Source organism: Hemicordylus capensis, chromosome 5 (assembly GCF_027244095.1).
Source record: "Hemicordylus capensis ecotype Gifberg chromosome 5, rHemCap1.1.pri, whole genome shotgun sequence".
Taxonomy (NCBI): Eukaryota; Metazoa; Chordata; class Lepidosauria; order Squamata; family Cordylidae; genus Hemicordylus; species Hemicordylus capensis.
This window is the reverse complement of record NC_069661.1, coordinates 99,491,910-99,508,329: the sequence shown is the minus strand read 5'-3', so window position 1 is coordinate 99,508,329 and position 16,420 is coordinate 99,491,910. Positions and strand designations below refer to the sequence as shown.

Sequence of the window (16,420 nt, the reverse complement as noted above, 5' to 3'; positions counted from 1 at the left end):
AAAAAATAGTGACCACACATTTTGCTCCATAACTCCATTTCTATAAGGGCTAGAGCTTAGCTTTTTTTAAAAAATGAAAGCTGGGAATCTGGGGAAATTAATAGGAGAGATCCAAAACCCGAATCGATTCTATTCGGATCAGCCACAATTCAGATCCGAATCGAATTTGGGGTGATTCAGATGGGTCAGATTCGGATCCAAATTGAATCAGGGTTGTTTTGATTCGATTACAAATCAAAACACAGAAAATCCGAATTGCACACCCCTACTAAATACCCATAATTCCTATGAATAGCACAAAGCAACCGGCTCTGCTTAGCCAAAATGTACAATATCACTCTATCTCTTCCCTCTGTTTTTGTGAAGGTAATGGAAAGTGATACAAGGCAGCAATTTGTCCCCTAGTGCCAGCACTGGGTGACCAGTAAGTCTGCTCTTACATGCGGTTGCCTCAGTGCAGTAGCTGTAGAATCAGACCATTAAGGCTAACACTAAAGTTAGACTATCCAGTTAGCCACTAAAGATTAACTGGATAGTCTTGTTGCTTGAGAATCAATGCCCCTTCAACTGCTGCCCTCTTGAATGAACACCATGAAATGCCACTAAGGCTGAGGATGGAAGGTTTAGGACATGAACTCATATTACCTCATTCCACAAAAAGTCCTCTGTGGACATATTTATGATGTAAATCAATTACATACCAATATATCAAAATATTGGTATTTATAACATTGATATATTATTAAAATTAAAATTTTTAATAATTTGTTTTAACGACTTGTTTTATGCGATTGTTTTAATTGTGTTTTATGGACTTTTAATGTTTTTACTTTTTATATTTTAAATTTTGTAGACCACCTAGAGATGTACCTATTGGGCAGTATACAAATATGATAAATAAAATAAATAAATAAAAACCACCTCTGCTAATTGGGTAAAAAGGCACCTTTTAAAATGGTGGCTCATATATATTTATCATATATATATTGATCAGGAGGAGAGGAGAGCAACTGTCCCAGTTCAGTTCAGTATCCTGTCTCTCTACAAAGGATTGAGACGATAGCTATTCCAGTGTGCTGAAGGTGCTCTGAGAGAGGCATCATTGCCCACCTCTGTATATTCATCCCACTGTGGCCTCTGATGAACAGATTTGTCAGGGTTTTGTGATGCTTCAAAAAGCTGAAAAACCTGTTTTATCAGGCAACAGTGGGTCAAAAGAAATTAATGTTTAAAACATGAGTAGCTGTGATAACTCTGCCATGCTATTTTCTCCTCTTAAAAACTATAGTCCATCTCCAGCCATTGATTAAAAAAACCAACCCTAAAGCCAGCCGATAAACATGTCTCTTTTCTAATTCATCCTAAACAATGAATGAAGCACATACACAGTCACAGTTTTTCTCCTGAAAAATACATTATTCATAGCTCCTCTGATGAAGTCTCTCGCAATGAAAGTGAATAAGCACACAGCTGCCAGTAATGGCAGACTCTGACGTTAATTGGCGTAATGATGAGGTTCATAAGCCCTTCAGCTGAAATATGAGTAAAAGCAAAATATTCGTGATTTCTAAGCTCCCTGTTTTCTTGTGTTCTCACATAACAAGACAACAAGCTGTCATCATTAGAGTCAAGACAAGCCAGGCTACAATTTTTTAAACATAGGAAATGATGGAGCACAGTAGTCCAATTGAGCAATTCATGCAGATTTCTGCTTCCTCCATCAATCTCCATTCCACCTATTTTTTTAAAAATGTGTAAACATGCTTATAAATAATAGTGACTTAAAAGGAAACACCTTTGTACTCTCTGACAATCACAGTTGTATCTTGTTGCTTTGTAGAATAACACAGTGGCTTATGCTATTCACTGCAGTAGACAATGTAGATACAGAACTTTGGTAAAATGCACTGCATGCATGCTGAAACCAGATCATCGGCAACAGTTAAAAAAAAAAAATCCAGAGTAGATCAACAAAACATTCACATTTATGGTGTGAGCCGCCCCAAGCAGTATTGTACTGGAGGGGCAGGGTATAAATATTTTAAACAAACAAATAAATAAATAAACAAACAAATTTAACTCTAGTAGTACACAATACATTAGTTCTCTTGTCTTGTATCTTGTGCTTCTAGACGCCCATAAGACATTTGATGTTATAAATGGAAGTAAAAAAGGAATCCATTTAGAATGAGCTTTGATTGCTTAGGTACAAACGTGTGTGTATGTAACCTTCTTGTAACCTTATATATCCAGAGAAAGTTTACTGCACCTGGGAGGAATCACAACTCACTGAAATCCTATAAATTCCAATGGAACTTAGATCTGACCAACCTCTGAATCAGGATCTTAAAGACTATAGCTCTGATCCAACTCAAGGTAGACATGACTAAGTCCCACTGAAGGCAATGGAACTTGATTTAATCACTATTAACTTGTTCCACTGGAGTCAACATCACCAAGTCACACAACTAACTAAAGCTGAATTGACAAATGTTCTTGACAAATGTTCTTTGGCTCTAGGAGCAAGTCCAAAAACTTAGGGACCAGCCATGGTGGGAGTGGGGGGATTACCACATCACAGCAATACCATCCCACCATGTGGGGTGGAGTCCCTGCCTTGCTGGGCCCTGGCTTGCTTGCTCACTCATACTCCAGTTATGTTTGTCTGGCTCAGGCAGCTGATGTAGAGATGTGACCAGGAGGAAGAGTGAGCAAGCAAAGCAGGAGCAAGTTGCTCACTCCTCCTCTTCCTGATCACATGGTAATTGTTGAGCTCTGTACTAAGCAATTTGTAATGAGCAGGTCCCAAGCATTTAGGTCCAGTTCATATTCATGGTGGTATAACATAAGCACCTGGGGAGCATGTGCAAGCTGTTTTCAGGCACCATCATGAGAAGTTTTGAGAAGTTGAACAAGTGCCTCCATGAAAGGGTGGGGGGTATGTGGAGCTGTGATTTGCATAATGGTGGCTACATACAGAGTCCCCGCATGGAAGTGCCCATCCTTACAAAATATGGATGGGGTCTGCCAATGACCTTCACTTGCTCTCAAGGGGATCCTGGAAACCAGGAACTTTAGTCTATAGGATTTACATTAAAAAAAAATAATGACAGATTCATGCTGCCCTATGAAAATGCCTTGCTAGATTTGGGATGTTTTCTAATAAATTGCTTCACAGAATTGCTTCTGATCCTGAGGATCCTGGTGTGTTTGTTAATGTACAAATAAAAAAAGAAGCAGCAGCAATATGATTATCTCATTACCTTTTTCAGGAGGATCGAGGATACCGTTTGACTTCAAAAGCAGAACGCATCGAAATGAGCTTTACTTTCTGACAGACTGATTTACTTTGAAAATATTTGTTATGGAATATAGAACTACGTCAAGAAGGTAAATCAAACTGCATATTATAAAGCAACAGAACTTTTTTTTTTAAAGCATCTCAAATTGTTAGATTCAGTATTGGAAACCAAACTCAGATGTCATTGTTTATCCTCCCAACAAAGAATGCATTTCACTTTGGAATTTTAAAGCTTTGAATATTCAAAATGTACTATATAAATGGTTAAGAACTACTGGTACTTTTGTCTTGGAACAGAATGATATTTATCTATATTTTTGGATGCCAGCACAAGTGTTAAGAGGTATTTGTGCAATATCTTGGCAAATAAAAATAATTATGGTAAGATAGCAAATTTTGAAACAAGAACATTCTTGAAAACAGCCTCAACTTCAGTCAAGAAGGGCTATTTTCAGAACACCCTCCTACATAGGAGAGCATTAAAACATGTGATCCCTTGCCTGCATCCTGAAGTGATCCCATCTCCTGAAAGTGATGCCATATGCTTTTCCTGAATATGTAGATAAGCTCAGTGTGATCAACCAGTTATACCATTCTGCCTTCAGTTCCTGGCCATCAGTATGACGTAACAGTAGACATAACAGTATGAGGATAGGAGGACACAGCAGGAGAATCTAGTGCTTCACTCATGCTTCCTCCATCATAAGAAAAATGGCCATCAATGGGACAAAATAACACAACATCATGAAATTACAAACACCACCCAAATGGAGGAGGAGGTACAAGGGAGTAAGTATCAGATATGAGGAGGGTTAGGGTAACCTTAACAACAGGGCACAGCCATAGTTGCCACAGATATGGAAGGCACTCAGAATCGGTGTCCCTCTGGACACAAGCAACTTTTAGGCAACTCAATATTTCTAAAACAAGAATTTGAGGAAAAGGAGGGCAAGCAAACCATTTTGCATACTTTCCATGGTAATGGGCCTATAGACAATACAGATTCAGTGTTTTGTGGGTTGTAACCCCACTTGGGCAGCTGAAGGGAGGGAGCAGAGTTGCAAGTTCTTAATTCTTGTGGGCTTGCTACTTGTCAGGTGAAGTTGGAGATAGAAATGGTGCAATGAGGAGAAGGATGTGTAGGTGCCAGGGAAGATGGCATACCTGATGGATGGGGTTACAAATAGGAGTCAGGTAGGCATAGGTGATTTCTAGGTGGTCCAAAAGATCTGGTAAAACAAGAGGGGGCTCTGGTCCAATTCATACAAACAAATATTACTTTTTCCTCTGCACACTGGTGTACTTGAATACTTGACCATGTAAAGAAGCTTCAATGTGAAATGGTTGCTTACACAGGGACAGCTGCAGCCATTTTCATGATCATGGCTGCTGATTTTCAAGTCACCATGATTACAGAAACAGCTGCAGCCATCCCCAGCAAGCAACCAGTTCACTCTCAGGTAGCCCAATACAACTTTTGACCCACCGAGCCAACTGCAACTCACAAACCATGTATCATGATCTGACAAATGTCAAAAGGCCTGTCCCCGCCTGTTTCTGCAGTTCAAGGCAGGCAGCAAAATAAAGGCAAATAACTGTATCAAAACCTTGGTGGTCTGCATACAGCTTGGTTGGTCATCAATTTGTACAGGCTTGCTCTAACTCTCTCCACACAGTTGAATACCAAGACAGCATACATGACATGCTGCCTTGGGATTGTTTTAATGAAAGGCAGTATATAAATTTAATAAATAAATAAATAAGCACTGTTTGTTTATGTCAGTCAGATATGTGAGTTTACAAAACTGGGGAGGGGGGCATTAATTTAACTCATACAAAATAACTCATACAAAATGTTTTTACTGTATACTTTTCAGTCTTTGAAATCCTTAAATCATTACAGTGAATTTAGAGCAGTACCCCCAAATTCACAAGGCAAAATAGAGAAGAAAGCTATTGCAAATGCCATTTGTAATCCATGGATTTTCTGTTTCTGGCCTTAGCTTCGTGTATGTTTGACCTGGATCAAAATGGACACTAAATATTCCATCTGGACAACCATAAAAGATGGGAATACCCAGTATGCAGAGTTGCAGACACATAACAATGTAACTACATATTCTACCACACATGTCTCCCTGATGTGTGCTAGAATCCCCGATACTAGGTGGCAGAATTATTCAGACCACCAAGTATCCCCGGGGGAGAGGGCAACTACCTCAAGGGACTATGGTCACCTGTATGGACACACATTTGCAGCCACAGATTTTTCCACCTGCTTCTAGCATACCCTAAACTATAAAAAAGATGGGAGCAAAATTATGAAGGCATTATCTATATATATAATTCTCCAAACGTACCCGTCACTAATCCCATGTGTGGCAGCTCTCGCGAGAGTTTGTGACCAGCTGCCTGGGGGGTAGTGATGGAGACATGGGGAAAAATGGTGGTGGCAGCTGGTCAGGCAGAGGGAAAGTGCCAACTGGCCAGCGAGGGAAAGCGCCAGGCCGGCTGGCCAGCGGGCAGGGAAGGGAAGCAGCGGCCAGGCCGGCCGGCGAGAGAAAGTGCTGCCAGAGGGCGGCGGGGGGGAGAAGCGCCGGCCAGGCCAGTCAGCCGGCAAGAGAAAGCACTGTGGGTGGGGAGGAAGATAAAGCGCCAGCCAGGCCAGCGGGCAGGGAAGGGAAGGAAAAGCGCCAGCCAGGCCAGCGGGCAAGCAAAGCAAAGGTCAGGCTGGCTGGTGAGGGAAAGTGCTGCCGGCGGGCAGGGAGGGAGGGAAAGCACCGGCCATGCCAGCCAACGAGGGAAGGCACCGCCAGAGGGAAAGTGGCCTGGGAGGAGGAGAATGGACTGAGGCTGAAGGGGGGGATGAACTAGGGGCGCAGATGCTCTGCACCGGATCAGCTAGTAGACACTAAATCACTTAACTCCCATGGGTCTCCCACGCATGGAACTCTGGGAACAGAAGTTTTACCAGCAGCAGAGCTTCTAATTCTTCCAGGAAAGGCTCCCTCTGAAGACAGATGCTCTAGCAAGGTGCCAAGCTTGGGCCCATCTGTACCACTATGTTAAAACAGTATGATACTAGGTGAACAGCAACTGATTGGAAATCTGGTAACTGTAGTTTTTTGAAGGACCTGAAAAATAATCCATTTTTACAGAAAGCATTCTTTAAAATTCATCTTCATGCTCACTTTAAAGAAAGCATTTCAAGTATATGTATTTAATATCTTCTTACAAGTCCATCAGGGTAGCACATAAACTTTGAAACAAATTGTCCCTGCTTTGCAGTGTTCCTTTTCTGTTTAAAGGATGCCACATCACTGCTTTTAGAAGGAGTTGTGTTTGCTGTTTAGGGGCAATGTTGGTGACATTTACCAATTCAAGTGGAACTATGCTGAAATTCTACAAAATTGGTTTTAAATATAATTTCTCCCTTAGTGTTTACATCAGGACAGAGTGGGGGAGTATGCTTATTTAGGGGACAACAGCAGCATTATCAAATCACCTCTCTAGTCAAAATTGTATTGGGATGAGACTGTATTTAGGTTACATACAGTTTATGAAATAAGCAGCAGAGCGATAATAACCAAAGGCAACTGAATGGTGAAAAATTAAGCACAAGGAGTGGGAAGAATCAAAGACAGATCAAGAAGAGCTGCAGCAATGAGAGGAGACAGGAAAAGAGAAAGAATTTTGCTGGAAACCAAACTTGGTGAGGATGATTTTCCTTTCCTTTTCAGAGCAGCACAGGTTGGATTCCTCCAATATGTAAATTTAGAAGTAGTCTAAAGAAATTCCCTGAAGACTAGTGAAGGATACCCCAACCCTAGACTTTTGCTAGTGTAATGTTCTGTAATAATTTCACATTTGTAGGTTTGCACTGATATAGCCCATCTCCAAGGATTTATTGGCTAGTGCTACAAGCCCCATGATTCGTATGAACCATCCTGAAGTGCTTAAAGCCAGTGGAACTTCTACTAAAGGCTTGTTTCATATGTTACTAGTGTGGTATGGAAGTCACTTCACTATGGTCCGGTTCTGTGCCAGTGGGGGAATGGACAACATTTGGTGACTCCTCCATACGCACATTGCTAGAGTGCATGGACAGGACCACAGGTAGCAGCTCCAACACCTTTATGGCAACAAGTTAATAGGCATTGAGTTACTGTGAGTAAGGACATCCAATATGGAACAATAACCACACCCTGTGTTTGAATGTTCACACATTCAAACTCAAATGGATTAGAAATTAAGAATAGTTATGACACACGAAAACATGAATGACAGCAGTGAAGCACTTACACCCAACACTGAGGAATGTTACTATCAAGTTGGCTTCAGTGGGAGAAGAGTCAGTTTACTAGACCCAGACACACTGGGTAACGGTAGACAATACATTAAACATATCACCATCTCCCCCATATTTCTTTTTTCTCTCCTTTAGAAATAGCTACCATGGTGTGGGGAGGTGATCTGGATTAGACCATGATGTGTGGGTTCTGACTCTTTCTCCTTGTGTCATTTTCCCATCCCAAGCCATCCTCTCTCAGCTGCTATTTGTCCGCAAAGGTGCTATATGGTGTAATGGCACCTTCAGGGGCAAACAGCAACTTAGCAACTGGGGGGTGGGATTTTGAGCAGGTAAATCAGGGGAAGGGGAATGGTCAGACGCCCCAGAGTATGCTGCATTCCCAGGCCAGATCAGGTCCCTCCCTTGGGGCTGTTTCTTTAAAAAAGTGTGGAAGAAATAATGTGTTTAATGTTTTCATGTACTCTGGACAACAATTGAGCGCCAGTTAAGCACTGTTGTGCTCAATTAATTCCACTGAGAACAATTAGGACTTTGTGTTTAACTTTGGCTGGATCATGACCCTAATTTGTTGGTTAAAAAGAGCTTGTTCAGGTGGGTTACAGCCTCCTTAAGATCCACCCATCCTTAGCTCACAGCCATAACAACTTGTGGAGTGGCATATGAAACTGCTAAGTGAAAAATACCTGGTGTGTGCCAGCAATGTCACGGAATAAGGCTATACTCAGAAGTGGGGAGCGGGCGGGGGAGGGAGGAAGGGTTCCACCTACCTTGCCCCAGATGATCCCCAGTGTCTATGTGGGTCTGCTGTCACATGTCCACACGATCCGCACTGCTCCATGCAGCGCAGATCAGTGGCAGCCGGTACAGCGATGAGCATGGGGCACTGGGGAATTCCCCTGGGAGTGGGGCACTTTATGCACCTGACTCTGTGTATATTCAGGCTGCGTGCAACCTGAGCATACACATGACTCCATACCTGGGGTAAAGGGCGTGCTCATGGCCTTTAAGCCAGGTAGAAGCCCAGGTACAAAACCTGGGCAGGTGGGGAAGGCAGTGCTGGGATCAGGTTTGATCCCGGCACTACACGTGAGCAGCCTTACCAAAGTGGGGCTTCCCTAACCTGGGTAGGGTTGCTCGTGTACATAGCCTTAATTGTTTTTTCCTTCAGCATCCCAACATATGTCAAGTTCTTTTGTTTATTTCCCCCAGTACCATTCTTAATATGTTTGATATGGGAAGGACTTTACTGGCAGAGACCTGAATAATGTCCAAGTGACAGTTATTATAACTCATACGCAAGCATATAGTGCTACAGCTAGGCCATGAAAATACAGATCTCTACTTATCAGCAAGCACGTTTGGAAAAGTCAGGCCATATTTCCTACATATCTGTATGTCACTGAAATCTTATTTATTTGGGGTTGTTGGTGGGGGTTTTTTTGTATCCCTTCTCTGTTCTTCCCAAAGGCCGAGCATATTTTGTTCAAATGAAATGCCATTTTGGGAAGGCCCGGAAGACAATGTTCATATCCGTTTTTCTCATTGCGGAGTTATTTACCTAATAATATCTGCCCTTTACCATGGGAAAACGAGCACAGAGCTTTTTTAAAAAATAAGCATTATAGGTTTCTTTTTTAAAAAATAGTTTTAAAAGAAGAAACTCTGCATTCAAATAGGTTTAGAATAAATTTCAGAAAAAACTACTACATAGCAGCAAGACTACATCAGACTTTCCGATTTTTCCATGGTGTCTTTGGATAGATATACCACCCAGTAGACCATGTTAAATGCTCCAAAAGTGACAGGAAACAAAATGCGTGCATATTTGTCTATCTTACTGGTGTCAGAGCCTGAGGGTGGGGGAGCAGGAGGTGGAGGAGGAGGTGGAGGAGGAATGATGGCTGACGGCTTTGCAGATGCTCCCAGAGTATTTGCTGTGGTCTGAATCTGCTCCAGTCTAGTGCCAAGTAAATGATGAATGGATGGAGATCCAGCTGGGACTTGCTGGGGTATGTAACCAGTTAAAACTGGGGTAGACGGAGGAGCCGAAGGAACAGCTCTTGCAGAAGCCAATGTTTCCGATATGCTAATGCGGCTGAATGGGTTTGGACTTGATGCCGAAGGAGATCGGGGCGTAATGTCTGAAGGCCCCTGAGTTACTGTAGAAGGTGGCATTGAGCTATTTCCTGTGTCAATTCTCTTCATAGTCTCAGCTTCTGTTTGCACTGTGGCATTAGTTCTTTTCCGCACATTTGAGCTGGAGTCTGTACTCTGTAGTGTTAGAAGGAACATCAGTTACTTTGGATGAAATGCTCACACCAAGCAACATAATCTCCAGTTAAGTGCAGCTAAGTGCATACATGGCAGTGGTCAATATGATGTTCAGCAGTATGGAGCCACTGTGCGCCATGTCAGGGATGCTGCAGATCTTAGTGGCAGCTCTGATGCTGTTCAGAACTGCCAGTTGGGCAAGCAGCATCACCACATATAGTACCATTCACAGCAATGGGACTGAATGCGGTAATACTGCTTGTGCCACTGCCATTCTTAGCAGCATTGGGGCTGCCTTTCAGGTCCACATGAGCCCCAATGCAGTGTGCAGCAACTCTGTACCACTGCACATAATGTTCAGAAATCAGCATGATCTTACAGTTTAAAAATATGGTTAGGGGATCAAATGCAATTCCACTGGTCAACACTACATCTCTCATACTTGTAATGTACACACATAAATAATCATACAGAAAGTTAGACATTCATTGTTATTTTTCAAAGCCTAGATTTACTAGTATATCTTATCTTCCAAACTGGTAATGTAATGATAATGTAATGTACATACCAGCCAGCTGTCTTGCTGTTGGTAATTAATAAAGTTGCCAATGATTGGGAGCTATTTTGCATAGCCATTTCCTCATACCTCATGTAAACCACATTGAGAACTTTGTGTTGAAAAGAGGTATATACATATTTTTAAATAAGATCAAATCAAATCAAATCAAATAATAAATAAATAGATAGATAATACCGTGCAGAATGAGGTAGTACACTGAGGTGGGTAGAATTCCAGACTGTAGAACAGTCTGAAGAGCAGAGGAATGTCATATTGTTTAATGTCCTCCTATATAACAAGCTCCCTGCATGTGATAAAGTAGCATATTAAGGAGATGACTATGCTAACACTTTCTACCTGAAGAGCTAGTTTACAACACAGAGGTGTTGGAATTCACCTTGACTCTGACTCAGAAGAGAGCCTATCAAAGGAGGGTGGGGGAGCTTGCCCCAGGCTGGCTCTTTAATGCCAATGAGAGCCCTCCAGATCCTTCAGACCCAGAGCAGCCAGAGCCAACTGCCCCCTTGGAGGAGTCCTAGAGCACTGGTATTTGGTAATCTGGTAACTGGTATCCCAAAATAGGATCTTCTTCACCTGCAATCAGAGTTGAAACAGTTCAGTATACCACCATCTCAGTTTACTATCTCCTTCTGTGCAATGCATAGAATGGCAGTGACAACCAGGGCAACGTCCACTGAAAATGTCTGCAGTACAAGCCACAATGAAATTACTGGAAAGAACAGATATTCCGCTATGTATGTTCTAGCACTATTCTGAATTGGCCTTTCTAAGGTCTGCGTAGATGTTTCTGGCAAGTTCTGCCCCCATATAGTTCATGTGAACTGAATTTCAAAACTGGGCATAAAGCTTGTTCATAAAAAAATGAACATGCAGATCTTTTAGTCTGACACTGCCTGAATGCTTATTCCAGTGTGAAACAGTACAGAGTGACTGACCTTAATACTCATGACGGCAGCTAAATGTAAATGGCTCAAATCTGAATGTCAGTGATCAGTTTTCAAGGAGGAAAAAGCACTGAACAGAATAGAAAGTAATGGAAAATCTGAGCATTTCTTCAGCTTGATAAAATAAATCTTGATTCAAGACAATAATCTTCCAGCCAGTACCAAGTAACACATGAATATGATGGTACACCACAAACAATGCACTTGACCTATTCCAGTAAATGCTATTTAAAAATTATGAGTATCCACCACACTGCTATTTCTATTCTCTCAGTAAGCATTTATGGTATTATCTTCTCTAGCAAATATTGTTATTGGGAAGAGAGAGAAAAGAGGTCGGTCTAACAACAACAACACCTGTATGAATTTAGTGTATGTTTCTCTGACTCATAATACAAGCATAATTTCCTTTTGCATCCACCTGTATATAACTGTGAGGTCAGGTTCATGAAAACATTCTAGCCAGCAATGCAGCCAGTCAGAATGAACTAGAGAGAATGCAGCAAGGGCAGCATGATCAGACATTTATTCACAGAAGCACTAATCACTACCTCTCACACAGACGAAATCTCTTCCACAGAAGGGAAACATTCCTATCACTGATGGGATTTCGGGATATGTACAGAACCAGCAGGGGCTGGTTTGAAGGTGGGGGGGTGGGACAACTTTAAGGGCAGGGGAGGATGCACTTACCCCTCCCTCCACTTTTCCCCTGCTGGCGCTCGCTTGAAAAACGGTCCAGCGGGACGGCAGTGTACCTCCCTGCTACCCGGTCCACTCTTCGGACTGGAAGCAGGCGGACGTAACTCACGCACATGCGCACGCCCAGTATGAAGAGCAAGTGCCGGTGGGGGGAATGCGAAGGGAGGGGTAAGTGCATCCTCCACCACCCTTAAAGTTGTCCCACCCCTGCCTTCAAACCCCTTGAACCACCAGTGTTCGAACCTGTTCGGAGGCCAAGGGCCAAGTATTTGCAACCCCACACCTTTTGTAGGCACAGGCAGGCAGCAATCCTGAGCTCCTGGTGTGACACTGTACCTGGCTGGTGGGCTGGATTGAGCCTGGTGTGTCACAAGATTCACAGCTGTGACAATGTCTAAAACTGCAAGAGCAGGGTAAAAACACCAAAGTTGTTGGCTTCTCTTCAGTGGGCAAAACTTTCAGTTGGTGGTTCAGGGCCCATAAGGGGTTCACACACCAAGCAAGGGTGGATTGCACCAATGGCACATCCCAATTTTTTCTTTTAAATGACTGACATGATGTGAAGTGGCATGCCAGTTAGGGATGTGCACAGAACTGGCTCCCTTCAAGCCAATGGTAGGGCGGGGGTGGCTTTAAGGATGGGAGTGCACTTTAAGGATGGGTGCACTTACCCCCCCCACACACACACATGCTTCCCCCTCCAGCGCTCTGTGTATAAATAGATTGGTGGGGCAGCAGCATACCTCCTTGCTGCCCTGGTGCTGTGTAAGCGGTGTTGTGTAAGCGGTCAGTTCTGCAATTACTTCAACAAAATCCATGAAGTTGCACAGCACTACTCTCGTTTCTGCAATACCATCAGGGCTGCCCTTCCCACCATGCTGCAGCCCTGGCAGAGATCCCTTATGCTGGTGTACCACTGCACATCATGTCGTCCAGTAAAAGGAGAAAGCAGGGGAAATAATATGGAGAGAAGCAGGAGGCAGGGGAGAGGGTTACTAAATGCAAAGGAGGCCAGATCTCATTTACCTTGAACGAGGGGAATTTTCAGCAACCTGTTTCATAATGAGGCAATCGGTTATCAGGGGGCAGGGAACATGAGAGTGCTCTACCACCTCAATGTTTTATGGTTTGATGGTTTTTAATAGTTTTGTTCTAAATTTTAAACTGTTGTGATGTTTTCACTTTTTTATTCATTGTTTTTATTGTATTGTTGTAAACTGCCCACAGATTTGCATTTTGGACAGTATACAAATATGTTAAATAAATAAATAATCAATCAATCAGATTTAAAAAGCAAGAGTGGGGTAAGGTAAAATGGAAAAGTGGAAGAAAGGAATGGTGGGGAGATGTTCTAGCCCACCACATTCCTCTCCTCTCCACCAGGTGCCATCTGGTGTCCTTTCTTAGGTGTTCAAGGACCTTGGGCCACTCTTACAGCACGTACAGTTTTTCTTATCCTTTCATGACAAGCAGACACTGTCAGCATCTGTGCCCCTGCCCCCTTTTTACTACTATCAAATATAGCAGAACCCTGTCCTCCAATACCTCTCTGGTCACACTAGAGAAAACAGACATTTCATTCATTCATTCATTTGATTTATATACCACCCTTCCTAAAGTGGCCCAGAGTCACTTTAAACACATAATAAAACAAATAAAAAATTTTAAAAATTAAACTGGATCAAAATTAAAATTAAAACTATATATCATTAAAAGCCAGGCTAAAAAGATGGGTCTAACACTGTCTTGAAGGCCTCTAAGCAAGATAATCTTATCATGTCCATGGGGAGTGCATTCCACAATCTAGGAGTGACAACTGAGAAGGCCCGATCCCAGGTCACCACCACATAAACCGATGGCACCTGAAGATGGACCCCTCCTGATGACCTTAATGAGTGGTGGGGATCTTGTAGAGAAAGATGCTCACTCAGGTAACCCAGACCTAAGCCATTTAGGTCTTTAAAGGTAATAACCAGCACTTTGTACTTTGCCCGGAAACATATTGGCAGCCAGCGCAAATTTTTAAAAACAGGCATAATGTGGTCTCTCCAGGAGATACCGCATTTTGGACTAACTAAAGTTTCTTATAGATACACTTTATTACGATCATAGATCAGACTGTACAACAAAAACTAAAGTTTCTGAAGTATGTACAAAGGCAGCCCTACACAGAGTTCCTTGCAGTAGTCCAGCCTGGATGTTAGCAGCTGGTGTATCACTGTTTTCAGGTCATTCTTCACAAGGAACAGGCGGAGTTGTCGAATCAATCACAGCTGGTAAAAAACACTCCTGGCCATAGCATCAACCTGTGGCACCAAGGTGAGACCTGGGTCCAAGAGCACTCCCAAGCTACAAACCTGTTCTTTCTGGGGGAGTGTAACCTCATCCAGAACAGGAAATTCTATCCTGTCTTGCGGATTATGACCTCCAACAATGAGCACCTCCATCTTGCTTGGGTTACGGTTCAGTTTATTATCCCTCATCCAGTCCATTACTGCCTGTAGGCAGGCATTTCAGGGGCTAACACAATTTCCTGAATTTGATGACATATTTGGGTGTCAACAGCATATTGATAACACCCAGCACCATATTCCCTGATGACCTCACCCTGCGGTTTCATGTAGATGTTAAAAAACATTGGTGACAGAACAGAGCCCTGAGGGACTCCAAATAGAGCAGCTGTCCCCAAGCACCACCATCTGAAATTTACCCAACATAGGAGAGGAACCACTTTAAAACAGTGCCTCCTATCCCCAAATCCCTCAAGCGATCCAGGAGGATACCATGGCTGATGGTATTGAAAGCCACTGAGAGATCCAAAAGAAGCAGCAGAGTCACATTCTCTCTGTCAGTTCCCAGGTGAAGGTCATCTACCAGGCCGACCAAGGCAGTCTCAACCCCATAGCCCACCCAGGGGTGTAGGGAGACTCCCAGAAGCCTGGGGACAAAGTTGTTTTGGGTGCTCCACGCGCACCCCAGCGCTGAAGCCATGCCCCCTATTTTCCAGCCCCACCACCGCGCTTCCCCCTCTATTTACCTGTGCTGGTGGCGGGCTTCTCAGCGCACCAGCTTCTCTCCAGCTGGAGTATGGGCCTCCCCACTGAGTAGGGAGAGCGTCAAGTGCTCAACGGGGAGGACCATGCGCAGGCACGAGAGAAGCCGGGGGGGGGGAGAGGCCCACATGCCAGGCGGGGGGGGGGAGCCTGCCTGCCTGCCGCCACCAACTACAACAACAACAAAGGTAAATGGGAAATGGTGGAAGTGGCACGGTGGCGTGGGGGCGCATGGGGGCGGGGTGGCCCTTGTGGGCCCCTTAACCCTCCAGGCCCAGGGTCATTTGCACCCCCTCATCCTATGGATGCTATGCCTATGAGCCCGCCCTAAAACCAGTTTGAAATGTGTCTAAATAATCAGTTTTCTCCAAGACCGCTTGGAGTTAGTCAGCCCCCACCCTCTCAGTCATCTTACCCAACCATGGGAGGTTGGAGACATACATAGTAAAAAGTGAAAAGTGGGTCCCATAAAGTTGGGATTAAAGGTGGGTCCCTGTTTTCCAAGGCTGAAGACTATTGTGCTAAACCATCAATGGAGAAGGGTGCCATGACCCCTTGTACACAAATTTCAAAAACACAAAGATATAGTTTAACAGTATAAAATGGAGTTTTTATATTAAGGGTGTACTTGGAAATTCACATGGCCCATTTAAAAAGAATAATTCTAGCTCTCGAAGTAGTAAGGAGCTATTGGTTTGGTTTGGACTTTATACTTTAGAGCTTCACATCTGTTCAAGCTTCACAAGCCTTTTGCAGACATTCAATGCCCATAGCCCGATATGCATGACTGCACAGCAAATGCACATTCATTTAGTGTCTCATTCATTGTAATGTGTTTAGGATGCTTAAAATGCACTTTTCTGTCCTTGGGTCATAAACAACCCACGTATGGAGAGAAATAAATGGCATGCCCGTGTAACAGGGCTGCACATGTTGGAATGTGACTCAGGCTTTCTACATCAAATTGAGTCATCTCTACTGCCTGCCATCAGTATCATTTTCTGTTCTTATTTTATACAATAAACTCAACCTTTTATTGTTAATGCGGTGGCATCACAAATGAGGACAGAAAATGGCAATTAGCGGCAATCAGTGGAAGGCGGAAATATTCCGATGAAGAAATATGCCAAAACAAAACTGTCCACCTTCTTTCTGTGTATAATCTATTACTGCTATTGTGAATGGTTCTTGAGGATAATACTTCAAGCATCTGATAAATTGTGCTCTAATCTAAAAAAGCTTATGCTGTAATATATT

The 16,420-nt window shown here is 43.2% G+C and overlaps 1 protein-coding gene across 1 annotated transcript in view; it reads right to left on the bottom strand.

Moving 5' to 3' along the window:
* Nucleotides 1-6,505: 6,505 nt before the first annotated feature.
* The window catches only part of GABRA4 (gamma-aminobutyric acid type A receptor subunit alpha4), a 104,646-nt gene continuing 94,731 nt past the window's right edge, over nucleotides 6,506-16,420 (bottom strand). Inside the window, exon 9 of the mRNA XM_053256649.1 lies at nucleotides 6,506-9,884. Coding sequence (XP_053112624.1) covers nucleotides 9,333-9,884 — 552 coding nt within the window. The 3' untranslated portion in view covers nucleotides 6,506-9,332. The remainder of the gene's footprint in view (nucleotides 9,885-16,420) is intronic.